The 16557-nt window shown below is 46.6% G+C and overlaps 1 protein-coding gene across 1 annotated transcript in view; it reads left to right on the forward strand.

Annotated features, from left to right (window-relative positions):
• ME3 (malic enzyme 3) overlaps positions 1-16557 on the forward strand; it is a 104606-nt gene that overhangs the window by 27186 nt on the left and 60863 nt on the right. Inside the window, exon 3 of the mRNA XM_082626456.1 lies at positions 12992-13067. Coding sequence (XP_082482582.1) covers positions 12992-13067 — 76 coding nt within the window. The remainder of the gene's footprint in view (positions 1-12991; positions 13068-16557) is intronic.

Here is a 16557-nt window from a genome sequence, read left to right on the forward strand (position 1 = left end):
ATAGTTGAAACCATTAGAAACCTCTTCCAGGTTTTCTCTATGTTAGTAGGAGCCTGTCTTCTGAAGGACTTTAGTGTTTTACAAGTATCTCCCGAAACTTCAACAAGAGAGACATGAAGGTTCGGTGGCTTCTTACCTGCTTGCCTGTACTTACTACTTACACTACTTCCTGTCTCAGCGCTGCGACCTCATGGAGCCTCAGTTCTCCCGGGTGTAAATGAGAATTTCCTAGCTTCCTAGACTCGTGGTGATGAGTAAATGGTGTAGCATTTGTAACATGCTCCCAGAGGGAGCTGTCTTAGTCCATTCTGGCTGCTATAACAAAATACCACAGACTGGGTGGCTTATGAACAACAGAAATTTATTTCTCCAGTTCTGGAAGCTGGAAGTCCGAGATCAGGGCAGTGGCATGGTGGGATGAGGGCTCAGTTTTGGTGGCAGACTTGTCCTTATACCCTCACATGGCAGAAGGGGTTAGGGAACTCTCCAAGGCCTCTTTTATAAGGGCAGTAATCCCATTCATGAGGGCTCCACCCAAATGCCCCTCCCAGAGACCCCACCTCCTAATACCATCACATTGGACATTAGGATTTCAACATAAGAATTTTGGAGGGGCACATTCAGACCATAGCAGGAGCTAAACAAACGCTGTCTTCTCTTTCTCTCTTTCCTACATTTTACTTGTTGCAACTGAGGTAAAAATGACATGACTTACTTGAGGCCAAAGATCAGGCAGGCCCTCAAGGAGCCAAGACAAGCCTGAAATTTACAGGTCTAGAAACTTCAAGTCTCCATCCTCTGTCTGGGTTCAACACCAGCTCTACAGAATTTGGCACAGGGTACGTTGTAGACTGTTCCATAAAGTCATAGAGAGCAAAAGACTGGGTGCTACAAGCCACTTCACAGATACTTTATGTGGCGAGTAGGATTAAAATTAATGACTGCACAGGGGAAGGGTTCAAAATGACGCCACCAAAAAGATGACCCTGACTTTCCATACTAGGCTCCCAATAGACGTTTGCAGTATTAAATTTAATAGGCTGGACCTGCAGATCAGTAAGTTTTTGACAGTGAAAAAGAAAACCAAATAATAGTTGTCTCAAGACACAGGCAAACCAGAATATGTAGTCGCCCTACCTGGGAACCACAGCATGAATTTCTGTGTCTCTTGGAGGGAAACCGCCATTCATTCCTTTGAGAAATACATCGTATGTTCCAACTTAAGATTTTTCAAAAGGCTACTTGTGACCAACATCGTGTTGTTTTACTTAACGCTCGCACCAGCTTAGTGAGATGGATTTAATTATTAAATCACCTATTAATTAGCGCCCCATTTTAGTAATGAGCAACTGACACTCAGTGAGGTTAGTAATTTGTTAAGGTTGCACAGCAAATAAGGGTAAGATTTGGGATTTGAGCCCAGGTCTGTCTAGCTGTAAATTCATGCTCTTGCAACTGTTCTAGGTCTAGTCTGCAGGTCTTGCTAGGTTATGTCATAGGATCATAGATTTTTAGAGGTTATCCGATCTACCTTCTACATTTTTCGGATGGGGAAACAAGCTCAGAGAGGTCTGATAGCTTTTTCAAACTCACATAGCTGGCTATAGTAGCAGAAATTTTCTAGTGCCCTTTTCCCAACCACTCCATTCCCACACAGGGAAGGAGAGAAAGGAATCTATTCAAAGATTCCCGTCTGAAGTGGACACAATGTTTATAGGGCTGTACTAGGGACCCATGGAACTCATTGGAGGTGGAGCTGCTCTTAAGATGCTTCAGGTCTTCTTGGGGAAAACTGTCCCAACAGCAGCAAGAGGAGGGAGGGTGAGAGGGAAGGGCCAAAGTGCCCTAGCGTGGAGGCTCCAGGCCCAGCTCTGCTGCTCTTTCACTGTGATTTAGCCATCCTTGTTAACTCCTTGTTCCATGGTTCTCCCCATCCTCCAATCATGTCTCCATTATACCGTTTTTTTTTTTTTTTCCTAGTCTGCCTAGAACAAAAAACTCCATTGGATCAAAGGTAAAGCCCTACGCTTCCTTGTTTCCCATGTGCCCGGCACAGTGCTGGATGCCTAAAGCAGGATGCAAGAAGCCTGAGCAGGGGACAAGGCAGTCAGTACTCTCAAGGAAGTCCCGCCCACTCCGAGGCCCCGCTGCGGGAGTCACGTGGGCGGAACCACCGTCCTCACCTTTACATCTCACTCCAAAGACAGGCACGCTCCACCTCAGTGTCATCTGGGAGGGTCGGAAGGAAAGGGGGCCTCCTCTGGGTGGGAGGGGCCACGTGCCCACCTAAGAGGAGACAGAATGGGAAACAGGAGGGGCCGTCCGAGGTCCAGGAAATTAGCTATGGTTCAGTGGGTTAAAAATAATCAAAATGTCCCTCAAGATAGAAACTAAAACCAAAGAAGGATGGTGAGTGACCTACCACTAACAGGTGCCCGCCCCGCTTTATTCACATGCCCCCAGGGACATTTCACAGAACCAGGGGAGAACGTGATTCCTAATTTCTCCCAGGCACGATGGCTACCTCGCTGTATCCTCAGGCTCTGCCTTACCAGGTGCTGGGCAGCCAGGCACTGGGACTTCTCAGACCTACTTTCTCCTGCTGTGCTCTTGAGTCCGGGAGGCTGTTGCTGGGTTTTAAAAATAGCCTCTTGCCTGTTTTCAGAGGACAGGTTCCCTGGCTGCCAAAAATGTGCAGAATGGTGGTTCCGTGGCAACAGCGAGCCTTTGTTCCAAAGTTGAAAGTTCACGTCCCTCCTCCTGAGCCCGGCCTCGGTGGTTTGCCTGATGTCGCTGACCCTGTTTTAATTAAGTCCTCCTTTTTTGTTCGACTTGGTGCCAAGAAGCTTGAATGAATCTTGTGTTGTTGAGTGGGTTTTGTTGGGGTTTTTTTCTCACTTCTATTCTGGAAACTTCTAAGGGTCCCTCCTCAGCAGGCGGAGATAAGGGTTAAGAGTCTTTTTCTCAAGAAATAACATTCTCCTAAGTGAACGTTATCTTTGTTTTTCTTTCTCTCTCGTGTAACTGAATTCTAAAATTCAAGGGGGTTTTCTGGCTCCTGATGGAAACTGGAGATAGTATGTAATTTACAGGCCTCTGTGGGAGGGAGGACACTTCACCAGGGCTTGCCCTTCTGAAATTCCAACAGACTGAGTTTTAAGACAGGTTCAGGGAAGGAATCGTGATCACCACTGCTCATGGCCACTGCACACAAATTGGATGTTGGTGTACTAGCTTCCTAGTGTTGCTGTAACAAAATACCGCAAACAGGGTGGCTTAGAACAGCAGCAGTTTATTGTCTTACAGTTCTGGAGGCTGTAAGTCTGAGATCCAGGTGTCGACAGAGTTGAGGTCTCTCCGAGATCTGTAGGGGAGAACGCTTCCTCGCCTCTTGTAGCTCCTGTTGTTTGGCAGTGGTCCTTGACATTCCTTGCCGTGTAGATGCCTCACTCCAGTCTCTGCCTCCATCACCTCGTGGCCATCTTCTCCCTGTGTCTCCCTCTGTCTTCACCTCTTCTCATAAAGACACCAGTCATTTTGGATGAAAGGCCTCCCTGATGACCTCACCTTAATGACATCTGCAAAGACCCATTTCCAAAGAAGGTCACAGGTAGCAGGGGTTAAGATTTCGGTGTATCTTTTGAGGGGGACACAATTCAATTCACAGTTGTTTCATTTTCTTGGCTTGGAATTTTCTGTCACCCAGAAAATATTTGGATATGTTATTGCTCTCTAGCATAAGTAACCAATATCAGCTACCACTTATGGAGCATTTACCACACGCCAAACACTATGCCAGGTACCTGATCTATTATTTCATTGAATCCTCACAGAAGCACGTCGAGGTAGGTGTTATTATGTGCCCAGTTTATAACTGAAAACATAAAGGCTCAGCTGTGTCTCATTTCAGCACCCACTTCTGCACCACTCAGCATACCCAACATGTATGTTGCTTCTAGAGCATCTGTTGTGTGCTTGGTGCTATGCTGGGCCCCAAGGTTACAGCAGTGAACAAGACAGATGTCGTCCTGCCCTCATGGGACATATAGTCTAGTAGGAGGACCTATGCATTAAAGATATACTTTTCTAAGTAACAGTCACTAACCTGCAGTGCCGTAGCACCGTCTCCAATCAGGAATTCTTTTCCTCTGCTGTCATTGCCTGAGGTCCGTTGTAGGAACAGTGACTACTGAGATGAAGAGTAGTGAGAAGACCTTCCAAGAAGGAAGGCTCTCACCTCTGCTTTAACCAGAATGCCAATATCTCGTTTAACAAAATGGGCATCTCTGAAAGGTTTTGTGGAACAGAGTTTACCATGGCTACATGATGCTATGGAACAAACATCCCTTAAAGCTTATTCTGTGCTTCTGCATCATGTCCCGTGGGTCAGCTGGGGGCTGTGTTCAGCGTCTTCCTCACTTCAGAGCCAGGTCCTGAGGTAGCCTCGTCTGGAACAGTACAGATGGCGGCAACAAAGGAAAAAGAGAAGATGGTGAATCATATACTGGCCTTTAAACGCTTCCAGCCCAATGTGTCAGGTCAGCCCTGTTGCAGGATGAACAGCCTGTAACAAATATGTCTTTTAGGCCAAATGAGTTACGTATGTGAAAGAATAAGTAGGTGTTTACTTTTTGTTAAGCATGAATCCATTCCCTTCCCTGGTCACACATTTACCCCAAAACTCCATGTGAGAGGGGGCTGCCCCCTTCTCTGGTCCCTCCTTCTCAGGCCCTGGTGTCCAAGCATCAGCTGAGAAGGAACCTGGGTTCTGTTTCTAGAAACCAAAATAGGAAAGTCCAAATTTGTGAAAGCCATAAATCAGGGGACAGTAATTTATGTTCCTGAACAATTTTCTGCAGCTTCCCTTTAAACAGCAACCTCCCGAGTACACATACGGTATTATTTTAGGTATATTTTATTAACTCACAACTTTTCAGGAATGTTCTGTAAAGCAGGGAATACATTCATTTAAGCCCTGATTCCATAGGTTGGCAGCTTGTCATATTTACTGTATATATTTTTTCTTCCCTCAAGTTCCAAAATTGCTTCCCTGAAGTAAACTGGAAAAGCTTGCGGGAAGGTATCAGTAGCTACAGTTATTTCTGGTTTTTTGTTTTTTGTTTTTTCCTGTTCCAGTTAACGGCTATTAACAATGAGAGATTCCCACGACAGCCTCTCACCCAGAGGCCCATCTTCACAGCAGCAGGAGCGCCAAGGGCGTTCCGTTCTAATTACTCAGAGGATCCATTAGCCTGGATGAGTGCTCAGGTTATGTTAGCTCACCGCAGGATGCTCAGTGCCTCGGGATCCCCGGGGCAGCCTATAATTCAGTGGGAAGCTGGAAATGCTTCCACGTCAGTGCAAAGCCAGGCCCAGCACTTCCTGGAGCTTCCCACCTTCCTGCCTTCTTTTGTGCCTCAGGACGGGGTGGTAGAACATGACACCAGCTGTCAGAGCCAGTGTCTCACAGAGCAGCCTTCATTTTGGGGGTGGGGGGAAGGGTCTGACTCCTTCTCATGGAGAAAAGATTAAAACAGATCCAACTGTGGAATACAGAGAGCTCCTCAGCACCCAAATTACTACCCCATTCACCCAGAAAGGGCCGTCAGGAAACCAGAGAGATTGGCACACTTAACAGCCCCTCTCAGACCTACCATATTGGTCAAGGTCAGATAGATATGAAGAGTCACATGTCTACAGGGCTTTACAGTGTGCAGAGTGTGTGTGAACTTGCCTTGCTTCATCCTCACAGCCACTCCGTAATGGAGAAGCCATTGTGCCCATTTTACTGAAGAGAAGACTAAGACACCGAGAATTGAAGAGACTTGTCCCAAATCCCACACCTAAAGGAGCCACATTTCCATGCTCCAAGAGATGTGTGTTTAAATCTCACCTCTACCTTCACACCTCTTCCATCTTAATCTCATCTATAGAATGGGGATGATGCCTGTCTGAGAGTGTTGCATGAGAATTAAGATAATGTGCATAAAGGGACAGACAGGGTTCCTGAGATATTCAAAAGCCCAATGGATGGATGGATGGATGGATGGATGGATGGATGGATGGATGAGTGAGTGAGCGAGTGAATATTGCCCTTTTGCGACTTGTATTCCCTTTTAGGCTGCCCTTGATCTCACCCTATTGAATACTAGCTCTTGCAGGGAACGTGGGAAACTGCTAGCTCCAACTGTGCATCACCAAAGAACTCTATTTTGCCCTCACTCAGTGACCCTCATACTGCGAGATTTTCTACCAAACTTTGACTGCCTTCCCGTTTCACCAAAAGCACATATAACTGTAAATCCTAGTTCCTGGCAAACATGCATATTAACTTGGTATAAGTCTTTTTTTTTTTTTTTTTTTTTTTTTTTTTTTTGCTGTACGCGGGCCTCTCACTGCTGTGGCCTCTCCCGTTGCGGAGCACAGGCTCCGGACACACAGGCTCCGCGGCCATGGCTCGCGGGCCCAGCCGCTCCGCGGCATGTGGGATCTTCCGGGATCGGGGCACGAACCCGTGTCCCCTGCATCGGCAGGCGGACTCTCAACCACTGCGCCACCAGGGAAGCCCTGGTATAAGTCTTGATATAAAATACAAATTAATAATTAGCTACTAGTGTTTACTGAGCACTTACTATAAGCCAGGTTCCTCCCTGGACATTTTGCTAGCATTTGGACCCAGGCAGTCTGACTGCCGGGCCTGCACTCCTAACCAAGAACTACACTAACTCAGCAACGCTACGAGCTGCCATTTTTGGGGAACTAACTACATGCCAGCAGGCGCCACAGTGAACTCTTTAAATATGCATTGTCTTAGTTGGTCCTCAGAGCGAAGGCATGAAGCAACTGGTGTCAAGTTCTCCATTTTACAGATGAGGAACTGAAGCTTGAAGAAGGGGCAACCTATCCACAGCCACACAGCCAGCAAGGAGCTAAGGCAGGATTTGAACCCAGTGCTGTGGCTGCAAAGCACGTACATTTAACCCCCCGTCTATGCTACCTTCCCTCTGCCACTTCTCTAAAACTTCACTTGAGTCACTTGCAGCTTTATCACTTTCAGTGATCTGTTTTATTGGAAGTAGTCCCTGAAAATCCCCACGCCAGCCTCAGGGACTCCTGTGGGCCTGAGGTCTCTGGTGAGACTAAGCAGGTGTGGGTAGCTGTGCCTCCCATGGCACCTAGATATGCTTCCTGAAGCCGCTAAGAAGGAATGCCGAGGAGTGAGTGTCTGCATTTCTCACTTGAGAAATGAGAAAGTGAGATAAGAACCAACCATAGCAGCAGAACCAACCCCATCACCATGTGTTGCTGGAGAAAATAGTGCCCCACTCTTTGAGTGGAAGTGGTTAAACCTGAGAGTAGATTGCTGAGGACATCTAAGAAGTTTTCTTCCCCGGAAGTATCTTCTTCTTGAGCTGGTCTAGATACAGTTCCACCAGGAACTTTGGCAAGCAACCCCCTAGGATCCTACTGGAACCTGCAGTCCATTTGTTTATCATCATAATCCCTCACTCTGCACATTTTACTTCCTCACCAACATGCATCAGAGAAAAATATTTCATTAGTGGCCCCAGTGTGCATCTCTGGTACATTTCAGTCCATATCCATAGCTGTCTGTTGGGAACTAGATCCATGGAGAGAACAGGCAATCTGGGTCAGTAGAGAGAGCCCTGGACTCAGGACCTTGGTTCAAGCAGGTTCTGCTGCTTATGAGCTGTGTGACCTCAAACAAGTCACTTCACCTCTCTGGACTTCAATGTCCTCGTTTATAAAGTGAGGTCTTTGGACTAGATATCTCAGAATCCTCATCCAGGGTGATCCCTTTGGGATGATTTGTAGCTGCAAGTTACGTGATAGACGGAAGTGCACTTTGAGAAGTGATTAAAATCTGTTAATACATTTCAAAAGGTTTTATTTTTGCAGTATGATCTCTTCTGAGAATAAAATTATATATGCAAAAAGAAAGGAGTCTTTTGAAATTTTAATAGCTCAAATTTAACTGTAAAAGTATTCATTTGAAGTGTCCCTCTGCCCTCTTCTTATCTTCAACAAAGAGAGCCTATTTTAATGTACCAGATTATTTCCACAATCACACTTTTCCTGTGTTTAGAATTAACTGCATCAGAGCTTTGCTAAGGTCTAAAATGGTGCCTGTGTCTTACCCCTTAACATGTGAGCTTTTTGCTGAATGTAATTACTAAGCCTCTATCTGGTAAAGGCAAAGTTGAGAACAGGAGTTGTTCGGCTGAGTTACTTTTCCAAAACAGATCAGGGTCAAGAGCTGCTAAAGGCCAGGAATGCGTCATTGGGATTAATTAATGTGGGTAAATGACTTCCCCAAGGTCACTCGATGAGTCATCATTGAGCCTTGGGCTGAGACCTGGTTTTTCCAGCGGGAAAGAATTGGCCTCTTTGTTAGCATTGTTGTTCCATGTGACTAGCTCTGGATGACCTGAGGAGAAGCTGCTTATGAATATGAGAGCAGCAGCTGTGGAAAAACAGAAGCTGGTGAAGAGTAACAGCCCTAACAAGACCTCCTCAGGCCACACCTTAGAGCAGCAGCTGGTTTGGAGGTACAGGGGGTGGTTCTTTGAAAGCGTCCAGATGTATAGGCTCACCTTGGCCCACTTACCCTTCTACCGACACCAAGACAGGTACCACTATTTAAACTTCAGGATGGCTTGAAGCATCCTGAACTTCAGTCCTTGGAGTTCATTATTATCAACACAGTGTGATTTTTCCAAACTCAAACTGCCTGGAGATGATCCTTAGCGACAAGTTCCAAAAAGCCAATCCGATACTTGGTTTTGTCTTGATTGATACAACTGAGTGCCCCATGATCATTTCAGAATGGCACAACAAACTCCTGGAACTTTTTCTCAAACCTAATGAATAAGTTAATTCAAAGACCCACATCGCCCCCAGTCAACATGCTGGAAAGAGCCCTGCAACTCCCAAGTCTTAGGCTCTGGGGTTTTCCTCCCCACTGGCCTGTCCACTGCCTTCCTACATGCATTTCCCCACTCTAAGCCACAGGCACAGCCCAGCACCACCCAGCCCAGCACACTGATCCCTTGAGCATGATACAACATAACACACATTAAAGTTTCCTTCACTCCAACTTTATTCAGCACCTTTCATCTTCAACCCTCAACCTTCAACCATCCTCATAGTTCACTTACTCCTCCACTTATTCAGAAACTATGTATGAGCATCCATTATGGACTAAGTCTGGGCATACGGTGGTCAACAACAACAGAATAAATGTTCATCTTACCCTGATGAAGCTTACAGACTAACGGGGGAAAGATATTAACCAAATAGCCACACAAATAACTGTAATAGGTTTGTGTATGTAGGTATGGGGTACTTTGAGAATATATAACGAGGAGCCCCAGCTTTGACTTGGAAGTCATCAGAAGAATAAGTAGAAATTAACTAAACATAGAGTGAAGAGAGGCAGGGGGTACCAGGCAGAGGGAACAGTATGTGAACTTGCCCTAGAGTAAGAAAATCGTGGCACATGGAGGAATGGAAAGAAGGCCAGTGCAGCCGATGACTGGAGAGTGAAATAAGGATGAAGAGGTTGACAAATGCCAGGCCACACTGGGCTTTGCCGGTAGACCATGCTAAGGACCTGGGTCTTCATTCCAAGAACCATGGAAAGACATGAAGGATATTTATCACAAGGGATAACACAGTAAGGTTTTGGAGTTCCCTGGTGGTCCAGTGGTTGCGACTCAGCGCTTTCACTGCTGTAGCGTGGGTTCAATCCCTGGTCAGGGAACTAAGATCCCACAAGCCACGGCCAAAAAAATCACACGGTAAGGCTTTGATTTCAAGAACATCACTCTTTCTACTGTGTAGAAAATAGGTTAGATAGAGACAAGAGAGGATGTTACAAAGTTATTTTGGTGCTTTAAGGAAGAGCTATTGGGAGCCTGGACCAGGTAGGTGGTGTCATGGATGAAATAAAGTGTATGAACCAGGAGCTAATTACAGAGTAGAAAGGAAGGACTTGGCAAGGGGTTGTATAAAAGGGGAGAGGACAGTGTCAAGGATGCTTCCAGGGGTCTGGGGTTGTTAAACTAGATGTATGGGGATAATAGTCACTGAGAAAGGGAGCAAGAGAAAAGAATCAGGTTTGTCTTGGATTTTCATTCTGTCTTGTCTTTGAGTCATAGTGATGCAAGTTTAGATCATAAATTTGGTTTTGGACAGGTTAAGTTTGAGGTGCCTTTGAGACATACAAATGGAGATGTCAAGCAAGCAGTTAAAGATAAGGATCTAGAACAATGGCTCTAAAGCCAGGGTCACATTTGCTCCCCAGGAGACATTTACCAATGTCTGGAGACATTTTTAGTTGTCACAACAGGGCGTGGGGTGCAACTGGCATCGAGTGGGTAGAGACCAGGATGCTGCCAAACATTCTGCAGCACACAGGACATCCCCACCCCTTGCAGCAAAGGGTTATCCAACCCAAAATATCAACAGTGCCCAAGGTGAGAATCTCTGGTCTACAGATATTTGAGAGTCACTGGCCAAAAGCCTTGGGCACCGATGAGATTATATAGAGAAAGAATAAGAGTGAGGAGGAGAATGGGATAGTGCAAGTTTTTGAGGAACTGTAACACCTGATAGGAGGATGACCCAGCATAAGGGACTAAGAAGAAACGGCCTGAGAGGCAGAAGAAAACTCAGAGAGGGGAGTCGCAGAAGCCAGAGGTTGGGTGGGGAGTGGTTTACAAAGTGTCAGATGCTGCTGAGAAGCCAAAGGACATGGGGACTAGAAAGCTGCTGCCATTTAGGGATGTGGACGTCATCGGTGGCCTTGGCAAGAGCAGTGCTGGCAGCACAATATTAACAAAAGACATGTTTCAGGGGAAGATGAAAAAATGGAGGCGGCTAGTGTAGACAATACTTTCAAGAAGTTTGGCTATGGAAGGAAGGAGAGAGAAAGAACAGTCTCAACAAGGAGCGTGAAAGTCAAGAGTAGTTTGGGCTTTGGTGGTATTTTTCTTGTTTTGTTTAAACTTTTTATTATGGAAAATGTCTAACATGTATAAAGTAAGCAGACTGTTATAATGGACCTCTCTGTATCCTACATTCTGTGAACTCTGGATTATTCTGTTCCTCAGGAGAGTAAGTTTTGTTCTAGGAAGGACTTAACTTGGCCAGACTCAAATTCCAAACTCTGTCCCTACTGGTCTGCAGACATGGAAATCTCTGCTGGGTTCTTTCAGCATTCAGCTGCAGCTCTTTTTTTCTGTTTTGTTTTTTTTTTTTGCCAGGCCCTTGGGTATGCATACCTGAGTGGTCAGCCAGTGATTTGGGCAGGTTTTACACACAGACTTGGAAGTTCATCCTCTCTGCATCTCCTTCCCTTGCAGAACTTTCCCCTTCACTTCCTGACTGCTCTTCCAGCTCCAACTCACTTCTCTGACACCTCATGCTAGTAAGACTCTGGCTTTCTGCTGCCCCAAGTTGCTTGCAGATTAGACCGCTCTCAGGCCAAAGCTGCAAATTTGCAGATCTCAAAGGATATAATTCCTGCTTTCGAAGGTAGATTCCCGTCCAGTGTCTGCCTGTTTTTGGCCAACTTCCATTGCCTTAATTTAAAATAATTTTGTAACATAGCAATAACATAAATTGTTTAACAATTAACCATCTCATCATTGTTATCTGCAGAAATGTTATTCTGTCCAAGTGACTCTGTCACTACCAGGAGCCAGAAGTTTTTAAGATGATGGACTTGGGCATATTTTAGAGCTAATGGAAAATCTAGTAGAGTGAGAGATTGAGAGAGACAGAGAGAGGGAGGAGGGATAATCAACAGTGTGAGGCTCTGTCATTTTCACTGGAACAAGAGGAATGAAGAGGTTGGCTGTGGATGCAGAAGTTTGTAGATTCACTGGTAGGAAACTGACAGAGATGCTTCCTGTGACATCAGAGACAAGGTCACTAGGGCAGTGGGGTGGGGGGGTGGGGAAGATGAGGCAGTTGGAGGTTTGAGGACAGAGGATTTTGAAACAGTCTTTGCAAAGAGTGGAAAGAGTGAATTTTGACCAGAGAAACTCTGTAGGCACAGAGGCTGGTCAGTACTGAGAGTCTGTGTGGGTTGACAAGGATGAGTGAGTGGATGGTGGCACCGATCAGTCTGCCCTGTAGTAGGATTGTTTCCATCTGCCTTCGGCTGCCTGGGTGGAGATGCCCAGGGAACAGAAAGTGGGTTTCCTCAAGGGGTGAGAGTTTTATAAGACTGGTGAGACCAAAGAGCAGGGCCATGGGTGTTTACAGTATTGACGAGGGCATGACTTAAATAATGGGTCACAAAATTCAGTAACTGTTAATAACTGTTAACTGCTAATAAACTGTTGAGTAAAATATGTCTCATCCTCCTACCCTTACAAATATACCTTCATGATGGTCTGGAAGGCCAAGTTGGATTTAGAATTCTCAGACTCTAAAACTGGCTCAAGGCTGGCAGCCCACCCCTCTTCCTTTCCCCAGCTCCATCCCCCACTGCGAGAGGCCATGTGTATGAGTGTCTGGACATCACAACCCACACTCCCAAGTACCAGTCATAGCCCCAGGCTTAGGGATCCACCCACTGCAGTGTAGTCTGTACTTGGAAGGAGGGACCCAGAGAAAAGACTCACAGAGTCCCTAAAAGCAGCCTTGAGACCACTCAGTCAGAGAATTCTGGGGTCCTGTGTGCCTGATCTAGAGAGAAGAAGGAAGGTACAGGCTCTGTGAACACAGGCTCCAGGTAGGTACATCCCTCGGCCCCATGGACCTCTTTGCCCTCTGGAGGGGAAGAGTTGGAGGAAAACCAGAGCAGGGCTCTGTACATTGCTGGGGCTTTGGGCAGGGACCCCTTTTGCCCAGGTCTGTGGTGAAAATTAACTGATGCAATGATACACAGTACTTGTAGTCTTTGCTCTGTTCCTAGTCCGACTGGTTTCTCTGTGTGTATGTGTTTTTCTTTTCCCAGTGGGCTGTTTATCACCATTCATGACAAGGGCCATCTTGCAACAATGCTGAACTCTTGGCCAGAAGATAATATTAAGGTATGGCCCTGTTTTCTTTGATATTGCTCTATTGTTGGATGAATCCTTTCAGCCTGGACTAGAGTCATTCTCAGCTATGAAATGGGCCGTTACAACACTGAAGGCAAGACACTGCATCCCTTCCCCAGGCCCAGACCATAGAGCAGTTACAGCCAAGCACAAATGCACCACGGAGTAAAGGCTTGCATTAACCAGGCATCCGTGTGAAAATGTCTAGTAGTAGTAGTACATGTCTTGAGTACCTGCTGAGTATACACTGCCAGTTTCCATGGTGGATTCAGGGGGAAATCCAACATAGACCCTCTTCTCAAGTGGCTGACGTTCCATGGGGAAAATAAGACAGAGACACAAAAGATTAACAGGTGGAAGCTGATCAGAGATAAACAAGGCACCTGAAGAGCTGGGGGTGTTCAAGGAGGCCGAGATTACTTTTAGCCTGAAGGGGATCTGGGAAGACTTCCTGGAAGAGGTGACATTGGAGCAAGGCCTTGAGTTGAGGGGTAGAGTTTGGATGGTCTGGTGTTGGAAGGACTAAGATGGAGGGCAGGGACATTCTGCACCAAGAGAAAAGGTTTATGATGAGAGATGTCTTCACACCTGGCTGTACACTGCAGTGTATGTGTTGGGCGGGGGGGAAGGGACGCATATGCAGAGTGACAAAATGAACCTGGCACTGTTTCCTGGAGCATCAATTTTACTTGAAACATTTAAGGAAACTTTTTTTATATGTAACAAACAGGATATAATATAGAATGCAAAATTGGTGAAGCTTTGTAGAAACATGTTAGCCTCTGGCTGTGTCCCCAGATCTCCTCCTGTCATGGGGACTTCTATGGAAGAGTTTCAGGGACTCTGGATTCTAAGATCATTGTCACTTCTGCAAACAAACGGGTGAAGCAAAATTACAGAACATCTGCTGGCTGCTTGGTGAGGGCATTTCTGGCACTCGAGCAGGGGAGGGGTTGGACCTGATCAAGCCCAGTATATGTACCTCTCAGAGCAATGCTGGAAGGCTGAGAGTTGTTCGCTCTCAGGCCCTCCCTCCCTCCATCCCTGCCAGTTCCCTGGGCCACCTCTGTCCACCAGGCACTGAGTACAGCTTCTCTCTACCTACCTCTCCTTGTGTCCCACCCACTCTGGCGCTCTCGGGGGTGTGGCGACATAACCAGAGCTAGTAGGGCAAGACCTTGGCTCTCAGCAGCCAGGCCTGAGCCACAGCTGAGGCCCTTGGACTCCAGTCCTGGCCTCGGTGAAGAACTCAATTCGTACATCTCTGTCTGGGTGTGATGTGCCCTGTGCTCTTCTTTCCTGCCTATCTGCTTAGACTCTGGTTACATGCAGGCCTTGGCCCTGCACGTTTTGGTCCCAGTCCCAGAAGAAGCAAGTTTCCAAGGTGTGTCTAGGATGAATCTATAATAAAACCTTGAGCACATTAAGGGAAACCAGCTCACTTGATGGGAAGTTAACTCCAGCCTTCCCTGCGGGGACATGCTCTGAGGTCCTACAGACTAATCTTTCCTCCTTCCTGGACGGTTCAGCCGTGGTGAAACTTGTCCACAGTAGGCACTCAGTAGATGCTTGCTGAGTTGAATGAACTCAGTAGATGGAGACGATGAACATCTTCCAGGTGCCAGGCCCTGTGCCAGGAGCAGGGAGATGGGGTCTGCACTAACATCTATCGTGCCTCTGTGCAAGCTATGAGGAGTTAAAAAATAAGATGAAAAGACACCCCATTTTCACCAGTAAGAGAAAAGCACTGCTTCCTCTAGGCTGGCACAGGGCCTTGGTGAGGGGCTCATGGGCTGGATTTCAGGTCCCAATCACTCCTCTTGTCAGGGCGTAACTTTACAAAACTGCACCCGGGGCTCTGCTTTGAGGAGTGTAGAATGAGAAGAACACAGACCCCGACCCCACACTGCTTCACTCTGACTGAAATCAAGATAGGAATTCAAAATAGAACCTCGGCTGCTAAGTATCCATGGACTTCAACCAACATATTCTGAGAACCTTCTGAGTGTCTCCAGAGAGATGGAGATGCACCTGTTGTGATTTTAGAGAAAGAGAAATGAGGGCTTTCGGGTCACCCTGGGAGAGGTGGAACTCGGCAGGCCTCAAACAAGGAGAAGCATCCAGAGCCTCTAGGAAAAGCATAGGTTACATGAGTAGATATCTGGGCCAGTGCATCTAATTCAGTTGCATTCAACAGCCATTTAGTAACATCTGTGTGTAAGAGTTCCCTGGGGGTTCAGGGATAAAGAAGGTGCACAGGCCCCACCTCAAGGAGCTTGCAGGCTAGTTAGAGAGACTGACCTGGAAACAATTACAGTAGACTGTCCGTGCTGCCGAAGACAGGAGCCCGAGGATGAGGAGCAAACAGGGTGACTTGTTGGCCGCTCACCCTGCAGTACCCCGGAGTAGACAGGTGAATGCCTGGGGCCACCTCTCCCCCTCCACCCTATACTCGGGTTTCACTTTGGAGGAGGCCAGAGGTCAGTCTCAGAAACTACGTAGAAGAGTCAGCTCTGGCTTTGCAACCAGGCAGGCCTGAGTTCTAGTCTTGAATCTTCCATTTACCTGCTGTGTGTGCGGATAACCTCTCTGATCTCACAACAGGAGATTGTGAGGATTAACTATTAAAGTCTGTACAACACTGAAGGTCACTTGAATGGCCACTGTCATTGCTGGAGGTGGACAAGGCGGCTGTAGCACACACAGCAGTGCAGGGAAGAGACTGCAGGTGGCCGGTGGCCGAGGAGGGGGTCCCCTTACCAGGGAACCACAGGCCACAAAAGGGCAGCCAGCCGATTTGGTCCCTAGAGATGTTTGATTTAAAGTGACTTTTGCAAATTTTGAATTCGTGGACAACATTTTAAAATTAAGAGACTTCATTTGAAAAAAAAACTTTTTTTTAAACCCTGGATTTCTGACTTCTTTAGAAAAACCAGGAGCTCTGAATATTGGCGCATAGTTTGGCACGTGTACAAGTCAAAGAGGACTGATCAGGTCGCCCCTAGTCCCTACCCTGCCCCATCACCAGCCTTTTTCTGGACGGACCTTCTCTCTCACTCCAGGACTGCCCTTTCAAAGGTTCAGAATGTTCTAAGCCACAGGTTTTCTTGTTTATTGGTGTGTTTTCTCCAGTTACCTGTAAAAGAGGAGATGAAGAACTCCTTCCCTAAGTAGGGAATCTCTGCTCGTTATCCCTTTCATGGTACTTTGGTGCTAATGGAGGCTCCCTTTCAGTATTTCATTTGATTTTCACACTGTGATCAGAGTGGAGTAAAGATACACTACGAAACGTAAAATAGATAGCTAGTGGGAAGCAGCCGCATAGCACAGGGAGATCAGCTCGGTGCTTTGTGACCACCTAGAGGGGTGGGATGGGGAGGGTGGGAGGGAAGCAGTTGCAAGAGGGAATAGACATGGGGACATGTGTATATGTATAACTGATTCACTTTGTTATAAAGCAGAAACTAACACACCATTGTAA

This window comes from Mesoplodon mirus (genome assembly GCF_964341445.2).
Source record: "Mesoplodon mirus genome assembly, chromosome: 7".
NCBI lineage: Eukaryota > Metazoa > Chordata > Mammalia > Artiodactyla > Ziphiidae > Mesoplodon > Mesoplodon mirus.